This window comes from Marmota flaviventris, chromosome 14 (assembly GCF_047511675.1).
Source record: "Marmota flaviventris isolate mMarFla1 chromosome 14, mMarFla1.hap1, whole genome shotgun sequence".
In the NCBI taxonomy this organism is placed as follows: Eukaryota; Metazoa; Chordata; class Mammalia; order Rodentia; family Sciuridae; genus Marmota; species Marmota flaviventris.
Genome location: NC_092511.1, coordinates 60868120 through 60895817, shown reverse-complemented (window position 1 = coordinate 60895817; position 27698 = coordinate 60868120). Strand labels below are relative to the sequence as shown.

Sequence of the window (27698 nt, the reverse complement as noted above, 5' to 3'; positions counted from 1 at the left end):
ATAACATTTACCATATTCTAAAGCTATGAAGAGTAAAGAATCTAAAGAGCTAAATTTAAACAACTGAGAGACTTAACTGAGAGTTTCACAATATTTAAAAGAATTAAAGATATGTTGGGCACAAAGGAAAAATCCAGAAAATCCACCAATCTGGAAAAATCATGGGATAGAATAAGTGAACTAAAACTCCAACACAACTCGAACAATCCTTGAAGTGATTGAACTGATTAAGATACCCTAACTGATTAACAGAGAAAAGGTTATATACTCTCTGGTGGAAAAGTAATACCCTTAGATTCTATGACTCTCTTTTTTACAATGTCTAGCACATTAAAAAAATAAAATTTATGAAGCAGGAAAAAGTCACCAAAACTAGAGGGGAAAAAAAAAACAGTAAGAAAAACTGATTTAGGAAAGATTCTAATACTGTAGTTAGCACAGAACAACTTTAAAATGATTACTAAAATATTAAGAACAAAAAATATGGGGGGAAACAGGTGAAAATATGGAGAATCTTAACAAAAAAATGGAACAAAAAAGAATCAAGGTGTCTGAAATCAACTGATTTAATAGTTTTAGTAGAAAACAGACACAATGAAAAACAAATTACAGATTTCCCTCCTTATCTTCAGTTTCTCATTCTACAGTTTATTACCTGCAGTCAACTGGAGTCTGAAAATATTACATAACATATTTAGAGAGGCCACATTCACATAATTTTCATTATAGTATACTGTAAAAATTGTTCCATTTCATTATTAGTTATTGATAATTTCTTGTTGTGCCCAATTTATAAATTAGACATTGTTACAGATACCAAAAGTCTAAGTACAAGCTATGAGTGGTGGCACACACCTGGAATCCTAGAAATTTGGGAGGTTGAAGCTCTAAATACCTTAATGAGAACCTGTCTCAAAAAGTAAAGTAAAAAGGGCCGGAGATGTAGCGCAGTAGTCAAGTGAGAACAAGGCAAGATGTCTGCTCTTACTGCCTTTATTTGAAATTGTATTCAATATCCTACCCAGTGCATTAGATGAGAAAAAGAAAACAAAAGGCAAGAAAATTGGAAAGGACAAGGTAAATCTGGCAACATGATTGTCGACAAAGAATAGATTTATTAACTGAGGGCAACCAAATATTAACATGGTACCTCTGAAGTCTTACAGAGAAAGACTTCTTAGGGAAGCTACAGAACATGAAATATAGGATATATAGGTATGTATCAACCATTGTAATTATTGCCTTGACTAAATTTCCTAATGCTCACTGTCTGAAAATATCACATAGTGGACATGGAAATGCTAATCCAAAGAGCAATAAATTAAAATTAACTTGTTGGAGCTTGCAAATTGGCAGTATTGCTACATTCAAGCAACAAAGAACTAGAAAATGCAAATTTTAAAATGTCATATTCAAGAGTCTCAACAAATAGAAATAAATTTTTAAAAAAAGATGTACAAGACCTATACACTGAAAATTACACATCACTGAGAGACACTAAAGAAGACTTAAATGAGAATAATAATAATAATAATAATAATAATAATGTCCATGCATGGGAAGACCCAATATTATTAAAATGTCAGTAATTCCCACAATGATCTATATTTTCAATGCAATTTCAAACAAAATACCATTAGACTTTTGTTGAGAAACTAAAAAGTCTACTCTAAAATTTATATAGAAACACAAAAGTCTTAAAATAGAAAAACAATTTTGAAAATAAAAACAAAATTGGAGAATACAAATTGATTTCAAGACTTTGAAAAAATTACAACAAAGATATGATAGGAGTGGCATAAAGGTAAATAGAACAAAGGAACAGAATAGAAACTCCCAAAATAAACTCACATATAATACCAACTGATTTTGACAAGAAAATCAACTTAATTTGGTAAGAAAATAATCATTTTTCAAAAATGGTGCTAGAATATATATATGGAAGAAAATGATATTCAACTGTGAAACTTATACTATATTTAAAACTTAATTTGAAACTGATCATAGACTATAGCTTAAACTATAGCAATTCTAGATGAAAACAGAAGAAAATTTTCATAACACTCAACATTTCTTTAGGACATGAAAACAGCACTAACCATACAAAAAAATAATCAAACCAGATTTTAACAAAATTAAAATTTTCTGTTCTTCAAAGGATACCATTAAGAAAATTAAAATCAAACCACATATTATAAGTAAATATTCATAGTACACAGAGGATTTGTACCTGTACTATATACAAATTTCTTATAATAATGAAAGAAACAATCCAACAGACAAAAGTAAACAGATACTTCTTAAATAACAAACTTTTTGACACTCAGAATAACTACATTAAAAATATCTAGAAATAATAAGTGTTGAGAGAGTATGTAGAGTAAATGGAACTTGCATATGTTGCTGAAGGGAACAACAAAAAGTTTATATAACTCTAGTTCCAGTTCCAGGTAAGCATAACTCGTGACATCTTTCCCTCTGAATGCACAGCAGCTACAAACCTAGACAGACTATGTGAAGCAGTTATTGGAAGGATGGAAAAATAACAGGAGTAGATAGATTGGGGAAGATTATAAAGCTTAGAAGTATCAAAATGAAGATGAATTCACCATCATTTTTGCATCTTTTGCTCACCTGAATTCAATACAGCCTAGAATCTGGAAGAGAGTATTAGCACAGACACAAAGACCCCCCCAGGCAGATCCAAGATGGTGGGCCAGAGGGAGGCAGCATTCAGTGTCACTCTGGGACACAAGTAGTGAGAATACTGCTTCTCAGGTCACGTGCATGTCCAGGACTCCAGGCCTCAGCGTCAGAGTAGGTCTCCCAACTACTTGCCCACGCAGGACTAGCATCAGCATCCGCACAGAACTTTCAGCAACCTACCCAAGCAAAAATCACAGAGGCCGCTCCCATGCAGAATAGCTAGCAGTTCTGGCTGCCACTCCCAAGAGGAACTCCATCTACCAACAAGGGGCTCCCCCAGTCACTGCCATCTTGGGACTCTGCAGCAGCGGAGATAGTCCCCTACGCAGAGTAGCCTGCCTGCACCTGAAAACTTCACACAGGCTCTGAAGTCAGCCGACAGCCACACACTGCACACTACAGAGCTCATCTCTAAAATCATCATTCAAAGCCATCGCCTAGCTCCCCCAACCCCACTCAACATCTCATCACTGAAAGCAGGTGCCTCCATCTTGGGTCACCTTCATCGCCATCTTTGGGGGGGCAACTCCCAGTTGGAACTCCAACTGACCAGGTACCCAATTTCTAACTTCCCCCTCTCCTCAGTAGCCACTAGCCAGGCACAGTGACAACCTGTTACCTTCACCATCCTGAGCGCAGAGATACCAACTAATAACTGACGACCCCACCTATTAGATGAGAAGGGAAGCAGGAAAGATACTGATCTCCAACCAAAACAATGCCTGTTTCTTCATTCAAGATTCTTTTTTGTTTTTACTTTTTTCCTTTTCTTCCACCAATTTCTACTATTTTAACATTTTTTATTTTTCTTAATATATAATGTGTTTTATGTAAATTACTGTCTTCCCACTTACTTTTCTACCCAAAATTACTTCCTCTTTCTTCTCCTGCTATTAATCATCTTCTTTGGATTTCTCTTTCACACTTCCTAAGATATAATAACTCTATATCCTCATCTCCCAACTCCTCAGCATAGCATCCTACTCCTCACCCCAGGTTCTTTGTCCTCATCAGAAACTGTAAACCCTTTTACAAACCTACTGAGTGTATTGTAGATAATAATTGAATTCACCATTTCTGTACACTGTTACCAAACTGTAAAAGTCTTAATAGCAAACCTTTGTTTTCAGGATGTATATTGTTTATATTGGGATCTGTTAACATTGTCCTTCACCTCAAAGGAGAAGTACTGGAACCCTACAGGGGCACTATAAACCTATAGGGTAAAAACGGTAATACCCTGGATCCACAGTACTAGAAGGGAAGATACATAAGCAATATGAAAAGACAAGGGAAGAAAGTGCCCCAAACAAATCAAGATACCACATTATTAAAACCCATGGCCAGCACAGAAGAAATGACAGAGAAGGAGTTCAAGATGTACATAATTTAAAAGTTCTGTGAATTAAAGGATGCTATAAGAGCAAATATAGGCAGCAAAAGATCATTTTGAAAAGGAGCTACATAAACAAACACAGGAAGCAAAAGATTACTTCAATAAGGAAATAGAGGTTCTGAAAAAAACCAAACATTCTTGAAATGAAAAAAACAATAAACCAAATTAAAAGTTCAATTGAAAGTATCACCAACATATCAGACCATTTACCTCAGACAACGAAGACAAAATATATAATCTTGAAAAGAATGTAGACCACACAGTGAAAATGCTAAGGAACCATGAACAGAGCATTCAAGAAATATGGGATAGCATAAAAAGACCAAATTTAAGAGTTATTGGGATAAAGGAAGGCATAGATAGAAGTCCAAACCAAATCTATTCAATGAAATAATTTCAGAAAATTTTCCAAAAATGAAGAATGAACTTGGAAAACCAAATCCAAGAGGCTTACAGGATGCCAAATGTACAAAATAACAACAGATCTACACCAAAGCACATTATAATGAAAATGCCTAACACATAGAATAAGGAGAGAATATTAAAAGCCATGAGAGAAAGGAATCAGATTACATATAGGGGGAAACCAATTAGATTATGTGCAGACTTTTCAACTCAGACCCTGAAAGCTAGAAGATCCTGGAACATATATCAAGCTCCAAAAGAAAATGGATGCCAACCAAGAATCTTATATCCAGCAAAATTAATCTTTAGATTTGATGATGAAATAAAAATCTTCCATGATAAACAAAAGTAAAAAGAATTTACAACCTGAAAGCCTGCACTACAGAACATTCTCGGCAAAATATTCCATGAAGAGAAATTGTTTGAAAAACAACAATGAAAATCAGCAAAGGGGGTTATTACACTAAAGAAAAAGCTAATCAAAGGAGAAACCAAATCAAGTTAAATATCAAAAATAAACAAAATTGGTTGGAATACAAATCATGTCTCAATAATAACCTTGAATGTTAATGGCCTACACTAACCAATCAAAAGACATAGACTGGCAGATTGGATTTTTAAAAAAGACCCAACAATATGCTACCTCCAAGAGACTCATTTCATAGGAAAAGACATCCACACCATAAAGGCAAAAGGTTGGGAAAAATCATACCACTCACATGAACTGTGTAAGCAAGCAGGGGTTTCCATCCTCATATCAAACAAAGTAGACTTCAAGCCAAAGTTAAGCGAAAGGAATAAAGAAGGATATTTCATACTTCTTAAACGAATCATTCATCAACAACACATAACAATAATAAATTTATATACCCCAAACAATGGAGCCATCTACATTCATCAAACAAATTCTTCTCAACTTCAAGAGTCAAATACACCAAAACACAATAATTCTGGGTGAATTAAACACACCTCTTTCACCACTGGATAGATCTTCCAAACAAAATCTAAAGAAACTAAACAAAATCTAAAGAAACTACAGAAGTCAATAATACAATCAATAACTTAGACTTGGGGGCTGGGATTGTAGCTCAGCGGTAGAGCACTCGCCTAGCAGGGGCAGGGCCCGGGTTCGATCCTCAGCACCATACAAAAATAAAGGTATTGTGTTGTGAACATCTACACCTAAAAAATAAATATTTAAAAATAAATAAATAACTTAGGCTTAACTGACATATATAGAAATATTTCATCCTTCAATGAATGAATACACTTTCTTCTCAGCAGCACATGGATCCTTCTCTAAAATAGATCATATACTATGCCACAAAGCAACTCATAGCAAATATAAAAAAGTAGAGATACTACCCTACACTCTATCAGATCATAATGTAATGAAATTAGAAATCAATGATAAAATAAAAAATAAAAGCTACTCCAACACCAGGAGACTAAATAATATGCTACTGAATGAACAATGGGTTGCAAAAGACATCGGGAGGTTAAAAAATTCTTAGAGGTGAAATGAGAGCACAGATACAATGTGTCCAAATCTCTGGGACACTATGAAAGCAGTATTAAGAGGAAAGTTCATTGCATGGAGTTCATTCCTTAAAAGAAGAAAAAGTCAACAAATAAATGACTTGAGGTTACATCTCAAAGCCCTAGAAAAAGAAGAAAAAATCAACATCAAGAGCAGTAGAAGACAGGAAATAATTAAATCAGAGTGAAATCAAAGAAATTGAAACAAAAAAAATTCAAAAAAAATTTGACGAAATAAAAAGTTGGTTCTTTGAAAAAGTAAATAAAATTAATAAACCCTTAGCCATGCTAACAAAGAGAAGGAGAGAAAACTCAAATTACTATCATACATGATGAAAAAGGAAATATCACAACAGTCACTAAAGAAATATAGAAGATAATTAGAAATTATTTTGAAAAGTTGCACTCCAATAAGATATAAAATATTAAAGGCATTTACAAATTTCTAGAGCCATATGATTTGCCCAAATTGAATCAGGATGATATACACAATTTAAACAGATCAATTTCAAGCAATGAAATAGAAGACGCCATCAGAAGCTTACCAACCAAGAAAAGCCCAGGACCAGATGGATACATAGCTGAGTTCTACAAGACCTTTAAAGAAGAACTAATATCAATACTCTTCAATTTATTTCAGGAAATAGAAAAAGAGGGGGCACTTCCAAACTCATTCTATGAGGCCAATACCACCCTGATTCCAAAACCAGGCAAAGACAACTCAAAGAAAGAAAACTTCAGACCAATATCTCAAATGATCATAGATGCAAAAAATTCTGGCAAATTGAATACAAAAACGTATCAAAAAGATGGTACACCACAATCAAGTGGGGTTCATCCCAGAGATATAAGGGTGGTTCAATATATGGATTTCAATAAATGTAATTCATTGCATCAACAGACTTAAAAGATAAGAACCATATGATCATCTCAATTGATGCAGAAAAAGCATTTGACAAAATACAGCACCCCTTCGTGTTCAAAATACTAGAAAAACTAGGGATAAACAGGAACATATCTCAACATTATAAAAGCTATCTATGCTAAGCCCCAGGCCAATATCATTCTAAGTGGAGAAAAATTGAAAGCATTCCCTCTGAAAACTGGAATAAGACAGGGATGCCCTCTTTCACCATTTCTATTTAACATATTTCTTGAAACTCTAGTCAGAGCAATTAGAAACAAAAGAAATTAAAGGATATGGATAGGAAAAGAAGAACTCAAATTATCACTATTTCCTGATGATATGATTCTATACATAGAAAACCCCCCAAAAAAATCCACCACAAAACTTCTAGAACTAATAAATGAATTCAGCAAAGTATCAGGATAGAAAATCAACACCCATAAATCAAAGGCATTTCTGTACATTAGTGACAACTCCTCTGAAAGAGAAACTAGGAAAACTATCCCATTTACAATAGCCTTAAAAAAATTAAAATACTGGGAATCGACCTAACAAAAGAGGTGAAAGACCTCTACAATGAAAACTACAGAACACCAACGAAAGAAATTAAAGAAGACCTTAGAAGATGGGAAGGTCTCTGTTGTTCTTGGATAGATAGAATTAATATTGTCAAAATGATCATACTACCAAAAGCATTATATAGATTTAATGTAGTTCCAATCAAAATTCCACTGGCATTCCTCATAGAAGTAGAAAAGGCAGCCATGAAATTCATCTGGAAAAATAAGAGATCCAGAATAGCCAAAGCAATTCTTAGCAAGAAGAGTAAAGCAGGTGGCATCACAATACCAGACTTTAAACTATACTACAAAGCAATAGTAACAAAAATGGCATGGTGTTGGTACCAAAACAGACTGGTAGACCAATGGTACAGAATAGAGGACACAGAGACTAACCTACATAATTACAGTTATCTTATATTAGACAAAGGTGCCAAAAACATACATTGGAGAAAACTGGAAATCCATGTGCAACAAAATGAAATTAAACCCCTATCGCTCACCATGCACAAAACTCAACTCAAAGTGGATCAAAGACCTATAGGAATTAAACCAGAGACCCTGCATCTAATAGAAGAAAAAAGTAGGCCCAAATCTCTATCATATTGGATTAGTCCCCTACTTCCTTAATAAGAGTCCTAAAGTCCAAAAATTAAAATCAAGAATTAATAAATGGGATGGATTGAAACTAAAAATCTTCTCAGCAAAAGAAACAATCAGTGAGGTGAATAGAGGGCCTACAACTTAGGAGCAAATTTTTACCACTTGCACATCAGATAGTGTTAGAGTCTGTAAACAAGTCAGGATGGCACCTGGAAAATGTTAGAGTCTGTAAACAAGTCTGGATGGTACCTGGCAAAATGCCAGAGGGAGTGGTTTGAGAAGTAACAAAAGCGAGCCATTAAGTGTGGAGATTCCTTATTGGTTGACTGATTAGATAAGCTGTGTGGAATGTATAAATATCGCTCCGGTCCTACAATAAACGGCGCCTACTCCTGCTGTATCAATCTGCACAAGTCGTTCGTCACCCCCCCCCCCCCCCCCGCAGCAAGATAGAGCGCTAATTTCTAGGGTAAATTAGAACTCAAAGAGCTAAACACCAGAAAAACAAATAACCCAATCAATATATAGCTAAGGAACTGAACAGACACTTCTGAGAAGGTGATATACAATCAATCAACAAATATATGAAAAAATGTTCACCATCTTTAGCAATTAGAGAAATGCAAATCAAAACTACTCTAAGATTTCATCACTCCAGTCAGGATGGCAGCTATTAAGAATACAAACAACTGGGCTGGGGATCTGGTTCAATGATAGAGTGCTTGCCCAGCACGCATGAGGCACTGGGTTCCATCCTCAGCACTGCATAAAAATCAAATAAAGATATTGAGTGTCCACCTACAACTAAGAAAAATTATTTAAAAAAATACAAACAACAGTAAGTGTTGGCAAGGATGTAGAGGAAAAGGCACACTCATACATTACTGGTGGGATTGCAAAATGGTGCAGCCAATATGGAAAGCAGTATGGAGATTCCTTGGAAAACCGAGAATGGAACCACTTTTTGATCCAGCTATCCCACTCCTTGGTCTATACCCAAAGGACTTAAAAACAGCATACTACAGAGACACAGCCACATCAATATTACTGTAGCACAATTCACAATAGTTTAACTGTGGAACCAACCTAGATGCCCTTCAATAGATGAATGGATAAAGAAAATGTGGTATATATACACAATGTAATATTACTCAGCAATAAAAAAGAATAAAATCACAGCATTTGCAGGTAAATGGATGGAGTTGGAGAATATAATGCTAAGTGACATTAGTGATTCCCCAAAAAACAAATGGTGAATGTTTTCTCTGATATAAGGAGGCTGGCTGATCATAATGGGATTGAGATGGGAAGCATGGGAAGATTAGACGAACTCTAGATAAGGCAAAGGGATGAGAGGGGAAGGGAGGGGGCCATGGGAGTAGAAATGAGGGTGGAATGAGATGGACATCATTACCCTAAGTACATGTATGAAGACACAAATGGTGTAAATATACTTTGTATACAACCAGAGGTATGAAAAATTGTGCTTTATATGTGTAATATGAATTGTAATGCATTCTGCTGTCATATATATAACAAATTAGAATAAAAATTTTAAAAAGAAAGACTCCCAGGCAAATTCCTCCAGTTTCTGCTTGAGGAGTGGGAGAAGAGTCATAAATCCTTCTTTCTTTTTCTCTCTCTTTTTTTTTTTTTTTTTTCCTGTTCAATTTAGCCTCAGTGCCCAAGTAATTCCATGGTGGCAATGGTACAGCAGTAATATAAATAATGAGAGCCTAAAATTCTGAGGGAAGTAAATCTTACTCTTCCACCAGAAGAGATGTTGTCTCAAAGTGGGGCAAACCCATGTGGGTTTGTCTCCCTCTGTTCTGTGCCACTTGGCCTTGATACAAAATAGTATCAGGAAGAACACAGAGAAGTAAAACAAGCCTTTGCTCTCTGACCTGACCAAGAAAGATAAGGCTCAAAGGCTGTTTGCAATTTTTAACCCAGCTTGGTTAATTCTTTGCTAAAACAAAAACATCAACAATGTTTATGGGACTTAAATAACTGTCATTTCATAATATAATACTATGAAATACAATCCAAAGTTACTCAGCATATGAGGAATCAGAAAAATCTCAACTCACATGGGAAAAGACAACAAATCAATGCTGGGATGAAGGAGATGTTAGTATAAAAACTCTATAAAGCAGTTATTATAATATGCCTCAAGTAAAAGCCAATGCCCTTGAAGCATATGAGAAGGTATTTATAATAACTAGCCTTTAGGAAAATGCAAATCAAGATACCACTGTTTAACTACAAAATCGCTAATATCTATTGACAGTACCACAGGTTGACAAGAACGTAAAGTAACTGGAATGCCCACCACATATTTCCATGAAGATGCAAAATTATAAGACCATCCCAGAAAAAAATTTTCCCAAGTATCCTAGAGAAACAAAAACCTATACATGAATGTTTATAGAAGCTAAAAATTTAGTGGCCCCAAACGGAAAGTAAGTCAAATATTTCTCAGTGCTTAAATGGAACTATGGTAATCTGTACAATGGAATTATAATTTAAAGGAACAATAAAAGCAATGATATTCCTTTTAATAAGGCAACAAAAAGGAACAAACAATGGATTCATGCAAGATTAACCTTAAATGCATTTTGCAAAATGAAAGAAGTCAGATCCAAAAGGTTGTTATGTATTTTATGAGTCCACTTATATGAGAAGGCAAAACTATTGAGAAGAAAATAGACCAGGGATTGCCAGGGTTCTTAAGAGGGATTCTCTATAAAGGGGATGGCATGGGAGAATTTTTGGATTAATGCAACTGCTTTATTTGGAACTGGATCAATGGATATAACTGCATACCACAAAAAAGTGAAGTTTGCAGCATGTACATTTTAAGGTTAAGTAGGATGTAACCATAAAGCATTTGATAAATGCTTTATGTTACGATGTTATCATAGGATATTAACATAAGAGTAAACTTCAATAAAATCCAGAATGGGTAAAACCTCTAAAATAAGATATCTCTCAATAATCTCTACCTCTTGGTATTCATGCCCAGAATCAGAATGTGAGCTAGATATAGTGATTCATTTCTACTGCAAGCAAAGTAGCAAAGATAAGGTTAGATTTCAAAAAGGCTGGCTTTTATCTTGGCACCCTCTCTTGTTCTTTTACCTGTTCACTCTAAGGGAAGTTTATAAATTTAGATGTCATATTGTGAGTTGCCTTAAATAGACAAGAAACTAACATCTGTGGCCAAGCAACTGAGTGATCTGGGAAATATACCCTCTTACTCAAACCTTGAGATGAGACCAGAGTTGCAGCCACTACCTTATTTGCAACCTTGTAAAACAATGGGAGCCAAAAGATCCAGCTAAGCTATGCTTAGATTTCTGACCTGTAGAAACTGGGAGGTTTACTGCTTTAAGCTGCTTCATTTCAAGGTAATATGTTATGCAGAAATAGATAACTAATAAAGGAATTTAATGTACTATTTATGCAACTCTTCTGTAAATCCAAAATTAACTCAAATTTTAAAAATTTAAAAATATTTTGCACATATATACACATACTTTTATGCATCTCTCTATTCAGATACATGTGTGTACGTTTTCATTACTTATGAACTCTGTAGTTGACACACCCAGTTTCAAATGCCAACTCCAATACAGAATGGCCATATGATGATATTGAATTAAATCACTTAATTTCTCTAAGTCCCAACTTGTTAAGTAATAATATTTCTCTCTGATCATTATAATAAGATAAATATTCACTATAAAGCCTGACATTTATTACATTATGAACAAATGGCATTATTATCAGTTGTAAATATGTTTATAATCATTTATTATTTTTCTCATTTATAACTTTATCTGATTTTCAAGGAATTCAGTTCCAATAACTGGGCATTTAAACTTTGAAGGGCTTAAACACTGTACATGAAATCGTCTAACCTTTAATTTCTAAACATTTTTAAAAAAAAGAAAGAAAGAAAAACAGGTGTGGTGGTGCACAACTCTACTCCCAGTGACTCAGGAGACTGAGGCACAAGGACTGCAAGATGGAAGCCGTTCTCAGCGACTTAGTGAGGCCCTAAGCAACTTAGCAAGACCCTGTCTAAAACTAAAATGAAATGAAATGAAAATAAAATTGAAATGAAATAAAATAAAATTACCCCCCCACACACCCAAAGTTTTAAAATAACTATAGCCTCCCAATACTTATAATACTGAAACCAGAGACTGGCCTTGTTTTTGTGCTCCAATCCAATTCTCAATCACTTGCAGATCAGTAAGGAACCTTTCAGTTTTCCAACCCCGTTTCCACCACCATTCACATGTGAGTGCCAAAGATATGAAATGACTTGTCCAAGATCATGGCTAGAAGAACAGTTGGAAGTAGTGTTCAAGATTCTGACAGACAATAGAATGTAGGGAAGTAAGCTGTTGCTTTAATTTAACAGACTGTTTTCTTTCTTCTTCTTTTTCTTGGTAACAGTACTGAATCTAGAAACACTCTATCACTGAGCTACATCCCCAGCCCTTTTTCACATTTTATTTTGAGACAGGGTCTCACTAACTTGCCCAGGCTCTAGCTGGACTTGAACTTTGATCCTCCTGTTTCAACCTCCCAAGTAGCTGGGATCACAGAAGTGCACCACCATGCCAACTATCAGACTGCATTTGAATGCCCATCCTCATCCTTACAGACAGGCTCACTTGGCCCAAGTAGCAATGTCAGTGTCTCAGTTTCCCAGTGAGTAAATAGGGGTATCATCACCTACTTTACAGGGTCATAATGAGGACTAAAGGAGACAGTAAAAAAAAGACTCTCATCGCAATGACTACCACATAAGGATTTTGAATAAACATTTTTCCCTTCCTTCTTTCCAAGCAAAGTGCTCTCTACTCTGGTGTGCTGCTGTATGTATGTTTATATTATGCCCAACCATACGGTATAAACATACAGGAAATTCTTTTTAGCCATATTGTAAAAGACTTTTTAAGGTAAAAACTGAATGATGATAAAAATTAGGCTGAATAAGATAAATCTAATACGTTTGCTGAATTGGGTTTCCTTTCCCACATTTACAATGTGGTGAGCACATTATGTTGACATGCATGCTGGTGATGTTAGTCTTACATCATCTCACTGAAGTCGTTATCTGCCATTGTTCACCACTGTAAAGTTTTCTTTTTTTTTTCTTTTTAAATGCTAAACATTTGAGGAAAATTATGAAAATGAATCAAATTGAGAAGAGGGAGACACAAAGAGAAAGCATGCACACACACATGCAACCTCCCAAAAATCTTCAGGATAATCTCCAACATGGGGAAAAAAAGGTAAATGGTCAAGATTATTTTGAAAGTAATTCAATTTTGTCTTACACTTGATGTCAAGTCTTACCAAAAGACCTTTGAAAGTATAAACATATTACCATCACATGTTGTTGCTTATTTACATAATTCTTGAAAGACTTCTAGCAGATTAGTCAGATACAACCTCCCTTAAAAAAAAAAAAAAAAAATCATAGTCTCTTCCCCAAGAGAATTACATTTGCTTAAGTATTTTAAACCCTTTATCACAAATTCCATCAGCTTGCTTCTTATCACAAGACTCACCGATCTGCAGATACCGGAGTCCCCTCTGGTTTGGAATATCCTTCCAAATCTGAAATGTTCACTTGTATTTGCCTTGAGGTTACTATCTGGCTATTCTGAGAAGGTATGGCTTTCAAGTCCTGAGTAATAGTATTACTATCTGGAAGAGGAGACTGTACAACTTGGAAGTCCAGTGGTGATTTAGGTCCTAGAAAACCTAAAGATTCTTGATTTTGTGCTATAGGTTTACTAGTCAATAACTTGGAGGTTGGTTCCAATGATCTTGAAGATATAGTTTGTAGGTCAGAGTTAAACTCACTATTCATCCTTGTTTTAGAAGCAGAATCCAAAGAATGAAATCTTTTATCTAAGGTTCCACTATCCAACTTGGAAGGAGTCTTGGGGCACAGAGTTATACGAACACATGAAAGTGCTTTTCTATTTGAAGGTGGAGTAGATGCAGATGTTTCTAATGTATAGTGATCAGGGGCAGATTGGGAGACTGAATTGACTTCAACATTTATCACACTAGTAATGTGTGATTTAGGTGTATGTTGATTTTTTTCTACTACACAATCCTGACCTTGAGAAAAGGGGAAATGGTGCTTTCTCATGTGGTCATCTATACCTAGGGGTCTGCTTTGATGTTGTTCAAGACAAATGGGAGAAGGAAGGTCTGAAGCTATATAATCCTGACCCTGAGAAAAGAGAGAATGGCTTTCTCTCATCTCATGATCTACATGTGGGGCATTGCTTTGTTTAAAGAGTTCTTGCTGTTCAAGAAAAATGCAAGAAGGAATGTCTGGACAAAGGCAAGAATGGTGTTTTTTCATATGGTGATCTGCATGTGGGGCTTTGCTTTTTTCAAAGAGTTCTCGTTGTTCAAGAAAAATGTGCGAAGGAAGATCTGCAGTTCTGGTTACATTCTTCTCTTTTATTCCTAGTGTGGAACTTGGTCTGCCCATACTAATGTGGGTATGGTTATCAGAAAACTGAATTTCCTTGAATGTATAATTTGCACTGGTACTGGGCTCAGAATGACTGACATTAAAATCTGATCTTTCTAAGAGTGTTTCCTCTCGATGAGAAGGCTCAAAATCAACAAATAATTTTTCGTTTTGCCTACCTTTTTCTGCTAAAAAGGTCACAGCTTTATGTGGTGAATGACTAAGCATTTTATATGATGAAGGGGAAGAGGTTTTCTGTTTAAAATCTCTAGGAGAATTTTGCTCTTCAGTGATATGAGAATTAAATACCCCCATAGATGCTCCAGTATACTGGCTACCTTCAGTAACACCAACCTTAAAAACAGAGGAATCTGAAATGCATTGAGAATGTCGGTGAGATGAAAAAGTGATGGAGGTAGTAAACTGTTTCATGGGTTCTGGGGACGGTATTTGTGATGAAGAAGGAAATTCCACTTCTTTAGGTGGCACACAAGCAGGTTCTACTTCTACTAATTCTGACAGCCAAGGGTCCATATTCTCACGGAATGGCATTCGAAGGCCCTTGCTAATTTTGAAGTCATCAGATATAAGTGGGGAATGACTTTGTAACTGCAAGGAATTCCAAACTTTCAAATGGGGGTTGTTCTGGTCTAGGGATTTGGAAAAATTGATGTGCCTGGTTCTCCACGATGATGGGCTCTGTCGTCCTCTGATCATTTCTGAGGATTCAGCAGATGTAAAAACACAAGGATGGTCTTCCAGTTGTGGTTGTTCAGCAGTAAGAGTCCTGAAACATCCTTTTTCATGGCTCTCAATAATAATGTGACTACATACAGCTTCAGGTGTGCATCCTATTCCCCGTGGACTCTGTGATCCCTAGAAGATATAAGTAGGTTCTTTAAGTAGTCTACATAGTTAGTTGTATACTATACTAATCAGTTTTCTATGCAGATCAGGATATGACCATAAAAGTCTTATCATTATTTTATAATAAAGAAGGTCAAAGAACACAGTAAAAAAAAAAAAAAATGACAGTTAACTATAGAATAAAATGACTCATAACCAAGACCACCCAATAGAGTTCTTCTAAAAAATCTACTAGAGTACCAGAACAAAAACTACTATTGTCGCCCAGTATATATTCTCACTTTCTTCCTTGTAGTAATAGAAGTCACCCAAACTTTTGTTGACACATAGCCACCAAACTGAGGATGTTTCTTGTTTCTTTTGCAGCTAGTTTTGATCATATAACTAAGTTTAATTCAACGGGATATGATCAAAAGTGTTAAGTGCAACTTCTGCTTCTTGTCCTTAAAATCCAGTTCTTGACCTCCAAGTATTTCCACTACCACCACCATTTGATACCTAAATATGGGAATGCCTGGAACAACCATGGAAGACATGCATAAGGATAGCCAGTTTAGATCTGTAGATGACCTCAGGGAACACAGTTCACTTCCCTAACCTGAACTATGACATTAAAGAAAAATGAAACTCTACCTTATTTAAGCCATTCAACCCTCATTGGAGTTTATTTTGGGCTATTACAGAGGCCTGAGCTACACCTACTATTATGCCCCCAAGAACAAGAAAAACCTTTTGCTGGGGCCTAGAGTCAATGCCCAAAGCTATCATAAATATAAAATTTCTTTGAGGTTTCTGTGGTTTACCTAGAAAGGTACTATAATCTATATTAAGAATTGTAATGTAAAAATAAATACATAATTTTTTTTAAAAAAGAAAGATACTATACTTTGGCATTCCATTTGATGATATAGTACATTTGATTTCATATACAAATATTTTAAATTATGATGCCTTTTCCCACGAATGGAGTGGATGAATTTTCCATATTTCTCCTTCTAAGTAGACCTAAATACTCTGGACATTATATGATACCAATTTAAGAAGAATTGAAAGATGCATAGAAGGAGGCAGACAAGCTAGGGATCCTGGGACTTGAGGATGATTTGGTGGTGAGATCCATGAGTTTTCTTTTTGTCTCATATATACAGATTTGGGGCAACCAAGGAACAATAGACACAGACAAAAGCCCTACAAAAATCTGCTCTCACAGCTAAAAATCCAGGAAAGATATGGCAAAGCAAGACAGAAAACCTTTAGAAAATAATTGCTGTACTCCTATCACCACAGGAAAAAAACAAAAAACTCCAGCCCAACCTACATAAACTCTAGCAAAATCCAAGTAACAAACCAAGACTTCCACTCTTGCAAAATTAAAATGAGGCATCCCAATACCCAGGCCAGGGTGTTATGAGAAAAGACCAAGCAGAAAACAGGACTTATTCATCCCTACTGACTGATAATGAGCTATTCCTCCCCCGTGGTATCAGTGAAATCCATGTGGGGAGCCTGGACTTTGATTCCTATTCAGCACTATCACGTGCCCCTCCTCTTTCCCAACTACAGGCTAGAATATTTGCAAACCTCATATCCAATACAGGACTGGTATAGGAAAGGCAGCAGAATACAACAGACACTAGTATGGCAATATGTAAATCAATGAATGTGTAACTGATGTGATTCTGCAATTTGTATACGGGGTAAAAATGGGAGTTCATAACCCACTTGAATCAAAGTGTGAAATATGATATATCAAGAACTATGTAATGTTTTGAACAACCAACAATAAAAAAATAAAAAATAAATAAAAAAATTTAAAAAAAAATAATTGTAAAGAACCAGATACAGAAAAAAAAAAAAAAAACATTCATAAAGAACTCAAAACTCAATAGGGGGGCTGGGACTAGTTCAGGGTAGAGTGATTGTCTTAGCATATGCAAAGTTCTGGGTTCAATCCTCAGCACCACAAACAAAGCTCAACAGATAAGAACAAAAAAAAAAGAGGGGGTTTCTAATTAGAAAACGGGCAAAACACACATAGAGACATTTCACTAAATAAGATACAAAGAAATGAGGATATGAAAAAATGTTCAACACTAGAAACCAATAAGAAAATACAAATTAAAACCCCTATGAAGCAATATTACAAGCCGATCAAGACGGCTAAAATTAAAAATAGTGACAACATCAATCCTGTTGAGAATGTGGAATAAGCAAATCATTCATATTCTTCTGTTGGGAATGTAAAAATGGCATAGCCACACTGAAAAATGGGGCAGCTGTTTGCACTCATGGACATGTATTCCACAGAAACAAAGATACGTTCACACAAAAACATGCACATGAATTTTATAGCAGTTTTATTTGTAAAACCAAAAAAATAAAAAATAAATGGGAAAACCACCAAGATGTTCTTCAGTAAGTGAAAATTTAAGCTCTGGTATATACTTATCACAAAATATTACACAACAATAAAAAGGAGAAACTTCTGATAAACAGAACAACCTAGATGAATGTCCAGAAAATTATTTTGGATTCTGAATAATTCAGAGAATTATTCGGTATGAAAGAAGCCAACATACAAAAAAAAATTGTATGGTGTATGATTTCATTTATATGACACTATTGAAATTATAAAATTATAGAATGGGAAACAGATCAGAGGTTGCCAGTGGTTAAAGAAAGGGTGGATGGTGAGAGAAACAGATGCAGCTATTGTAAAGCAACTAGCGGCAACCTTGTGGCAAGGTAAATGTTCACTATCTTGATTATTTTAGCCTCGATATCATGACTGTGATATATGACTAGGTATGCAATATGTAATATCCCAGATCATTTCTTTAAAACTGCATGTGAATCTACAATTATTTAAAAACAAAACATTGAAGCTGTGTGGTGCACACGTATAAACCAAATAACTCAGAGGGTGAAGCAAGAATATTGCAAATTGAGGCCAGCCTCAGAAATTTAGTGATACTCTGTCTCAAGAAAAAGACTGGGAAAAGTTCAGCAGTAAAGCACTCCTTAGTACTGGGGGGGGGGGGGGGGGGGGAGCTGTTGACTTAAAACAAAAACAAATCTGTTAAATACTACTGGATCAAATACTTTTAAAAATACCATTTTTAATCTGCAGTTTATTATCTTGACATATCACTGGAAAACAAATACATCAACCTGAGAATAGATTTATACTCAATGGCCTATCTATCTCCCCCCAAGACATCTCTTAAGCTTTCATAATAAACACATTTTGTAATAAATTTACCATTTTTAAATTATATATAGAACTATATATAACATGTGTGTATGTATGTATGTTACTATATCCACATAATTGTTTCTGGATGGGAAAACCAGCAACTTATTACTAGATATTTAACAGACTCTTAAAAAGCCACTATTGATATCAAAGATATGAAACCAAACTCAGTGTCCATCAATAGATGAATGGATAAAGAAAATGTGGTAATATACAAAATAAAAAGAACAAAATCATGTCTTCTGAAACAACACAGATGAACCTGGAGAAAATTATAATAAGCCAGGCATAGAAAGATAAATACCATGTGATCTCACTGCTATGGTTTACATATGGTTGAAGTGGGTCCCTAGTTCGTGTGTTGAAAGGTTCATCCCCTGTGTGATAATGTGTGGGGCCTTTAAGAGATGGGACCTAGTGGGAGTTAGTTTGGTTAAAACATAAAAAATCCTAAACTTTCTCATGCTGAGAATAAAAAGCTTCTTCATGCTGAGGACAACAGGAAAATTAATACTGACAAATTCTCTGGCTAGCTAAATCTGCATATGTAGATTATCTGCCTTTTGTCCCACTGTGCTTTCTTTTCTCTTATAAAAGCTTTCAGAACCCCTGAGTTCCCAAAGATGGAGATTTAAAACAGAAAATTCTCCTCTGACTTCCTTAAAGCCTATTTTCCTCGCCAACCTGTCTCCAGAATTTTTGTGGAGCATGATGAGCAGTAAACATTTCCCTCCCAATTACAGGGTCACTGGGAGCACAGCTCTTAGAAGAGATTAAGGTAGTTCTTGTGGGATGCTGAGTTAGTTTTCTCAAGAGCAAGTTGTTATAAAAGAGTCCCTCCTTGTGCTCTGGCTTCCTGTCCCTCCATGTAATGGTTCTTGCACATGCTCCAACCATTGTGATGCCATCTACCAAGAGATGATGCAGCCAGGGAGACCTTTGCCAGGGCTGGCACCATGCTGTCTAGACTTTCAGCCTCCAAAACTGTGAGCTAAATAAACATTTTTTAAATGAAATACGTAACACTTCAGGTATTTTATTTATACTAACAGAAATTGGACTAAGTATTAATTATGCCTACTCATATATGGAATCTAAAAAAGCTGATCTCATAGGAGAGAGCAGAATGGTAGCTATCAGGGGCTTGGGTGAGTAGGGGAACAAGGGATAGGGAGATATTGGTCAAAAGAATATATAATTATAATTACAAAGGAGGAATAATAATTTTTTTAAAAGAAAGAAAGAAAAGACCAGGCAAATATATAAAGACTGAGACAGAAAGTAGTTAAGTCATTCTGGGCCAGGGAGTGGGAAGGAGAGAAATGGAGAATGACTACTAATGGTTATGAAGTTTCTTTTTTTTTTTTTTGGATAACAAAAATGTTCTAAAATTGATTGTGGTAAAGCCTGAGCAAAAATTTGAACATGGTAAAAATCACTGGATACATTTTAAGTGGAAGAACTATGTGGTATGGGAATTATATCTCCATAAACTGGTTTTTATTTTTTTAATTTAAAGCTGCTGTTTAGCTTAACAATCCAATACTGATTTATGACAAAATTTATCCTCATAAATTTACCTTCCAAACTAGGAATGAAAGGTACTTCATAACCAGACAAAGGGCATCTATGAAAGACACAAAGCTAACATAATATTAAATGGTAAAGACTAGAAGCTACTCCCCTAGGATCAAGAATATAAGTATGTCCATTCTAACATCTCATACTCATTACCACAGTGTACATTCTAAGCAGAGTAATCGGGTTAAAAAAAAAATTAAAGAAATTAAGAATGTAATGGAAGAAGTAAAGCTCTATTTCCATACTATATTAACTTCTTGCTAAAAATTCCAAGGAAAACACACACACACACACACACACACACAAAAAAACCAACTAGGACTAATTAACAACTTTAGCAATCTATACAGAATACCAGCTCAATATACAAATATCAATTATATTTCAATAAGCTAGCAATTAACAATCCAAAAACAAAATTAAGAAAGTAATTCCTTTACAATAGCATAAAAAAGAATGAAATATTTGAGAATATACTTAACAAAATAAGTATGCCTTGTATACTATAAAACATTGATGAACGAAATGAATAAAAATCAAAATAAATGGAAAACTGCCCCATGTTTATGGATTGAAAGACTTACTGTAATATTTCCCATATTATAATACTATCCCACATTATCATACTGATCCAATGTAACTCCAGTATAAGAAGAAAAAAAAAAACACACAGGATTTTTTTGTTTGTTTTTTAATTGACAAGCAGATCCCAAAATTTATACAAAAACTGAAATTCAAGGAACCTAGAATAACCAAAATAATCTTGAAAATGATTAATAAAATTGAAATACTCATACTTGACAATTCTAAAATTTGTTACAAAACAGTCATCAAGACAGAGTGGTATTGGTACAAAGACAGACATACAGATCAATGGAGCAAAACTGACAGTCCAGATATATACACTAACATTTATGGTGAACTGATCTTTGAGAAAGAGGTCAAGAAAATCAGGAAAGACTCACCTATTCAATAAACAGTAACTGAACACTCACATGGAAAGAATGAATGTGCATGCCATACATGAAAATTACCTCAAAGGGGGTAGGTAACAAAAGTGAAAATGGAAAAAATGGGATAAATAAAAATGTAAAACTTCTGTGTATCAAATAACACAGAAAAAAGGCAACCTATGGAATGGGAGAAAATACTGTACTTGCAAATTATCTAATAAGAGTTTAATATTCAGAATATATAAAGATCCCTATAACTTAAGAACAAAAATCAAATAGTTCAATTAAAAAATGGACAAACAACAGACTTTCTCCAAAGAAGATACAAGCTAACAAAAAGAGGCTCAGTATCACTAATTATAAGGGAAATGCAAATCAATACCACAATGCAGAACCACATCAGACTTGTTAGTATGGCCATTATAGAAACCAAATAAACAATAAGAAAATAACATCTGTTGACAAGGATGTGGAGAAGTTAGAACCTTCATACATTGTTAGTCGGAATGTAAAACGGTGTATATAGCCTCTGTGGGGAAAAAAAACTTAAAAAATAGAAATAACCATATCATCCAGCAATTCTCCTTCTGATTCTATGCTCAAAAGAATCGTGAAAGCAGGATCTCAAAGAGATATTTACCCAACCATGCTCATAGCAGTAGTATTCACAACAGTGAAAAAGAAAGAACCAATTCAAATGTCCATCAACACAATGACGAAAGAAAATGTAAAATCTTTATAATGCAATATTATAAAGTCTTTTAAAGGAAGGAAACTGACACAGGCTACAACATGTATGAATTTTGAGAACATGATTCTGAAATAAGCTGGTCACACAAAGACAAATACAGTACGATCCTACCTATCTGAGGTAACTAGAGTAGTAAAATTCATAGAGATAAAAACTAGAATGATGGTTGCCAATGGTCAGAAAAAAGAAAAATAGCAAGTTGTCTAATGGGTATGTACTTTCAGTTCTGCAAGATAAAAACAGCTTAGCAAAGCTCTCACTGATAAGTGTAAAATAATTTGAATATCAAAATACATAATAATGGGGGGGCTTAGGTTGTAGCTCAGCAGTAGAGCACTCGCCTAGCATGTGCGAGGCCCTGGGTTCGATTTTCAGCACCACATATAAATAAGTAAAATAAAGGTATTGTATCCAACTATAACTAAAAAAATAAATATATTTTAAAAATACATAATAATAGCCAGACATGGTGACACATGCCTATAATCCCAAAGACTCAGAAGGCTGAGGCAGAAGAATAACAACTTCAAGGCTGGCAAACCCCTAAGCAAATTAGCAAGACTCTTTCTCAAAATAAAGAATAAAAAGGATTGGGGATGAGGTTCTATGGTTAAGCACCCCTGCATTGAATCCCCAGTACAGAAAAAAAAAAGTAACAGATTATGATGCTCTGAGTAAAAGAAAAATCCAACAGTTCACACTGATATAAGTAAGACATAAATGGGGTAGAAGGGAAACCCCTAACTTACCACAGAATCCCAATTAATGAATGTTCAAGGAAAGAAGGAAATTTTTTTAATTACAAAATTATAGCTAATAATAAATAAATAGCTAATACTGAAATAAGTATCATCAAATAGGTGCTAAAATAAAAGTGTAAGAAGAATAAGATATTTGCATCACCTTGAAATATCTCTCCCTGATCCTTGTTAATTACTATTAATATGTAAATCACACTTATTATTAACTTTAAAAAGAATTAAAAAGTTGTAGATACCATCCTAAGTAGTATAAGCTAACATTATCAGTACTGGGACAAATTCACATAATGTGCCTCCTAGTATGATACATCATGAAAAGCATGTCACTTCTGTAGCTTTCCCACACAAAAACCAAATCTACTCATAATATAATAACAGACAAGCTCTATTTGAGAAACACACACAAAGTAACTAGGCTGCATTCTTCAAAAATGTCATGAATGGGCTGGGGTTATAGCTCAGTGGTACAGCACTTGCCTCAGATGTGTGAGGCACTGGGTTCAATTCTCAGCACCACATATACATAAATAAATAAAATAAAGCATAGGTCCATCAACAACTAAAAAAAAAAAACATGTCATGAGGGCTAGAGTCGTGTCTCAGTGGTAGAAAGCTTGCCTAGCTATGTGAGGCACTGGGTTTGATCCTCAGAACCACATAAAAATATTGTGTCTACCTATAACTAAAAAATATATTTTTTTAAAAAAAATGTCATGAGGGCTGGGGCTGTGGCTCAGTGGTAGAGCACTTGCCTAGCATGTGTGAGGCACTGGGTTCGATTCTCAGCTCTGCATATAAATAAAAAATAAAGTTTCATTAACATCTAAAAGCTATATTTTAAAAAATGTCATGAAAGAAGGAAAAACAGAAACTGTTCTAAATAAGGAACCTAAAGAAACATGAAAATTAAATGAAACACTAAAATAATTTATAACAGGTGTTTTATCAACACTAATATCTAGAGGGGCATTCCAAAATTGTATGGGAAGCCAGGTGATGTGTACCAGTATTCCCATCTACTCAGGAAGCTTAGGCAGGAGGATCACTTGAGCTCAGGAATTCAATGACAGACAGGCAACAGAGCAAGACCCCATCTCAATAACAAAAAATAAAAACAAAAACCGATAACCTCATCTGCACAATTTCCTCTGACGAACACAAGAATCACTGCTCTTCACAATCTGTTTTCACATTCTCTTTACAACTACATTGGCCTCCTTGGTATTCTTTTACATATCAAACTCACTTTAGACTCAAGTGACTCTGTATATGCTATTTTATCTGGAATGCTCTCCCCACTCATATCCAAATGGCTTTCTTACTTTCTTCAGATATTTGATTCAATACCTCCTTCTGAGGTCCCTTCCTTGACTATTCTGTTTTATTTGTCTTTCTAACACCACCAACTGGAAGTATTATGTATTTTATTTATTTGTTTGCTTTCCATACCTGTCACCGGAATATAAGTCCCATGACAAAGAAATTTTTTATTCATTTGTTCACTGATAGTGTCCTGAACATAAAGACAAGTGATGGCACACAGCAGATATTTAGTAGGTATTTGTGTAATCAATGAATGTGCAATAGCAAGTAATGATTAAATTGTTAAACTCACACAATAGATATTATATACAATTAAACTTTTAGATAAAATTTAAAGGAAAATGATAATATATTGTTTAAGAAAAAAGTCTCCAAAAATATATGCAGTCTGGTCACTAAGGGTTCTCTAAGGACAAGACATACTAGAGAAACTATATTTCAAAATCATTATGTTAACAGATAAAGTCAAATATAAGGTGAATTGCCGGTTGACTGATAATATGGTGAAATACTCATCATAAGTATTAGAATAAACTTACTGAAAAAATTTTAGACTTTTTCTCCAAAACCTGTCTTAGAAAACATTTTTATCAATAACTTGGACAACAATAGATAGCAAATAAACAAATGCCACAAAGATAAATGATATATTTATAATAGAACAAATGACCAAATTTATATACAAAATCATTCTAATGTGCTTAAACATTGTTATGAAATCAGTAAGAAGAAATACAACAGAGTTTAAAAAAAGCAGTATATAGACAAAAGAAATGGGATAGAAATTTTGGTGGTACTTCATGTTTTTGAAAAAATGCCAAACCAGGCATGGTGGCACATGACTATAATCCCAGTCTCTTAGGAGGCTGGGGCAGGAGGATTGCATGTTCAAGGGCAGCCTCAGCAATTTAGTGAGGCCTGAGCAACTTAACAAGACCCTATCTCAAAAAATAAAAAAGGGCTGGGGATATAGAACAACAATAACAACAAAAGTGCCAGTGTATGATGTGACCATTAAAATTCTGAGAATCATCAGTAGAAAGAAAATAATAAAATGTATTTCATGTTGGTTAGATCACATGTAAAATTCCGTATATAATCTAACTCAGGACACTTTAATAAAACCACAAACTAGTCTACCCAAAGGAAGTCTTTTTGATTGTTGAGAGGTCTGAAAATAACAATATGTGAACATTTTATAAATAGGGAAATGAAGGTTACTGGAGAAAATATGAACTTTTAAATAAGCAGTGCTAGGAAAAACAATTAACTATCCATTTATTATTTGTTTTATTTTTCACAGGCACATATGCAAAACCTAAAATCCAATCTAATTTATACTTTTAAAAAACTTTTCCAAAAATAAGACAAAACAAATAATTAAGCTATATTACTGAAGAGTATTTTCTAAGAAACTCTGTATGATTCAGCTGATGAAGTCCATGGATACAATGTACTATCAATTCTTATTGGACTAATAGTTGACATTTATTAATCACTCACTAGATATCACATATTCTACTAAATATTTTATGAGCATTGTCTTATATAAATCATACCAACACCCTATAAGATAAGATAGGTGCTAATATACCCATTATTATCAATAATAGCAGACAAAATACCTTATTCACAGAAGAATGGGTAAACTGGAATACATTCATATACTGGAATACTGTACAGTAATAAGGAATGAATTAAAACTATGTACATTGCCTAGAAGAATCTGAAAAAACCACTTGAGATAATACAATCCAAAACAACTCAGTTTTCAAAGATCTATCATGCAAATTCCATCTATATAAAATTCAAAACCATACTGAAGAGCAGGGAGGTCAATACATGTCAAGATAAGAAGTAAAAAAGATATGATTGTTGGCCTGGGGTTGTGGCTTGGTGGCAGAGCACTTACCTAGCATACATGAGGCACTGGTTCAATCCCCAGCACCACATTTAAAAATAAATAAATATATAAATAAATAAACAGGTGTTGTATCCATCTTTTTAAAAAAAAAAAAAAAAGATATAATGGTATATGATATGTCAAGAGCTTTGTAATGTTTTGAAAAAACAATAAAAAAAAGATATAATGGTGATAGGGACACAAAAAACTTCAACGATATTTGGTAATGTTCTATTTCTCAAGGTGAATCTAGTAGATAGATATACAGAAATTATTTATACTTCTCTCCACACTTTACGTAAGTGTTCCTATGCATGAAAAGGTTCATACTACAAGGAAAATATTTTTTCTATTAAAAAGAAAGTCATTTTTATGTAAGCTATCATAACTCTGTGTTCTTTCTTTCTTTCTTTCTTTCTTTAGGTGGTGCTGGGGATTGAACCTAGGGCCTTATGCACACGAGGCAAGCACTCTACCAACTGAGCTATATTCCTGATAGTGTCATAACTCTGTGTTCTTAATTAGAGAATATACATCTGAAACTAGCCAGATTTCCTCTATATTTCAAGACATCTACCTTAAGAAAAAATAAGGTTGATATTTAGTCTTTTGTTCTAAAAATATACTGATACAAGCAAATCAATTCTTATTCTTTCTAAGAAGATAACTTTTTCTGAATAGATGAATTTGGAATTAATCAAAACTTATTTGGAATTCTAAAAATCAAATTAATCAAATCTTTAAATCTTAACTTTTGAAAAATTAAGACTCCTAACACTTCAGCTCAAGATTAGCAATGACTCAGCTGGAGTCATCAATGCCCAAGTAAGAGATCAATTTCTATCATCATTTTTTTTTAATTTTCTGTTTTCATTACTAGATTTCTCTTATACCTCAGATACATGAGTTGTTCTTCCATGACCAAACAATTCTGCCTTGATTTCTTCTACTTTCCTCCTGTCATCTTCATTTAATTCTGAAATTGAATATCCACACTCACGTGCTAAGTTAAACTTCAGATTCCAGGCTGGGAAGAAAGCATAAAAACCACTTGAGATAATACAATCCAAAAGTGATAATTTTCAGTGATTATAATAGCCCAGAAAATTAGCAAGCTATGCTGTATACACAACTTAATTAATGCCTACCACAATGCTCAGCATATGCTCTCAAATTATATACCCTAATGTTCTTGAAAGAAATAATTTCCTTGAAAAGCTTCATTTCTAAAAAACCATACTCTACAAATATTTCTATAAAGAGTCCACTTCAAATACGGTATTCAATCATTTTTATCCTAATCTTCCTTCCAACCAAAGAAGTCCCCTTTTCCTCCCCTTTCTGCACCTACTACAGTTACAGACACTCATATGAGAACTAGTATTTTAAAATGGTAAATAAAACTAGAAAGATTTTTTTTTTTTTTTTTTTAGAGAGAATTTTTTTTAATATTTATTTTTTAGTATTTGGTGGACACAACATCTTTGTTTGTATGTGGTGCTGAGGATCGAACCCGGGCCGCACGCATGCCAGGCGAGCGCGCTACCGCTTGAGCCACATCCCAGCCCCTAGAAAGATTTTTTGAGAATCAAAATGTATAAGAACAGTATAGAAAATTAACCTCAAAGGAAGATTCATAGGTAGGTCTGAACTGCATATAACGAACCCCC

General features: G+C 34.4%; 1 protein-coding gene across 1 annotated transcript in view; it reads right to left on the bottom strand.

The window, feature by feature from the left end:
• Nucleotides 1–27698, bottom strand: part of Alms1 (ALMS1 centrosome and basal body associated protein) — a 215807-nt gene that overhangs the window by 80054 nt on the left and 108055 nt on the right. The window contains exons 14-15 of the mRNA XM_071601714.1: nucleotides 26922–27055; nucleotides 13708–15509 (exon numbers count right to left, since the gene is read on the bottom strand). Of these exons, the coding sequence (XP_071457815.1) occupies nucleotides 13708–15509; nucleotides 26922–27055 (1936 nt within the window). The remainder of the gene's footprint in view (nucleotides 1–13707; nucleotides 15510–26921; nucleotides 27056–27698) is intronic.